This window comes from Frankliniella occidentalis, unplaced genomic scaffold (genome assembly GCF_000697945.3).
Source record: "Frankliniella occidentalis isolate FOCC.00 unplaced genomic scaffold, Focc_3.1 Scaffold17, whole genome shotgun sequence".
Taxonomy (NCBI): Eukaryota; Metazoa; Arthropoda; class Insecta; order Thysanoptera; family Thripidae; genus Frankliniella; species Frankliniella occidentalis.
Window position 1 is genome coordinate 1,595,419 of NW_026267147.1, and position 900 is coordinate 1,596,318.

General features: G+C 46.1%; 1 protein-coding gene across 1 annotated transcript in view; it reads left to right on the forward strand.

Annotated features, from left to right (window-relative positions):
- Positions 1 to 496, forward strand: part of LOC113204822 (CD63 antigen) — a 6,163-nt gene extending 5,667 nt beyond the window's left edge. The window contains exon 3 of the mRNA XM_052264290.1: positions 428 to 496. Coding sequence (XP_052120250.1) covers positions 428 to 496 — 69 coding nt within the window. The remainder of the gene's footprint in view (positions 1 to 427) is intronic.
- Positions 497 to 900: the final 404 nt, after the last annotated feature.

The window sequence follows — 900 nt, forward strand, 5'->3', positions numbered from 1 at the left end:
ATTTCTCTCTGTCCTATGTGCCCCTAACCAGGTGCCAGCCAGCAGCTTCACTTACTAGTGTGGTGATATGGCAACGATTTCAATAAGGCGAAATTCGAATTTTATATTGAATCGATATTGAAATAGCCCTGAAAAGAATGCATCTCTCATTTCTGATTTCGTTTCGATACTTCACTAATTTCGATTTTCCTATACAGTGTGATCCGCGCCGTCTGTTTTAAATGCTTATAATGTTCCGGATTCTTACGTGCGATGGGTTGCATACTCTCACGGCGCCGTAAGGCGCCCTGGCGAGCGACGGTAGGCAAGCCCGCTCGCACGTAAGAATCCGGTACAGTATAAGCATTTAAAAAAGACGGCGCGGATCACCCATCCTGTAGGACTCCAATTATACTTGTCCATTGACTGATGACGCTCCGCTTTGCAGATCGCCGGCATCATCCTGGCCTGCTGCCTGGCCTCGTCCATCAAGAAGCGTGACGACGACTCCAAGTGAAGCGGAGCCAACCTGATCGAGATATCGAGGTCCTCCAGGTCTTCGCGGACGCCGGGCTTGCGCCCACATCCGTGCGGTCAGCACTGCCCCACTGCGAGACACATTCCAACAGATATCCGCGAGGAGCGGGTAGTTCAATGAAAGTTAAGATGTTTCTGTTATTTTTAACACCTTTGGACATTTTTATTATTATTATTGGCCACAGCAAGTGGTTCCAAAAATTCAGTAAAAAATAAGAAAGGTGTTATTTCAGAATCACCGTTAGTCTCATGGCAGGATGTACCCCCCTTTTCAGGAATACGTAGCTTAAAACCTTATTTTGAAACTCAAAACATTATCGTTTAGAAAGTTGAGAATTAGTGCTGATGCTCAGCAGCTGAGCTCCTGTATAATTTTCAGCTGCT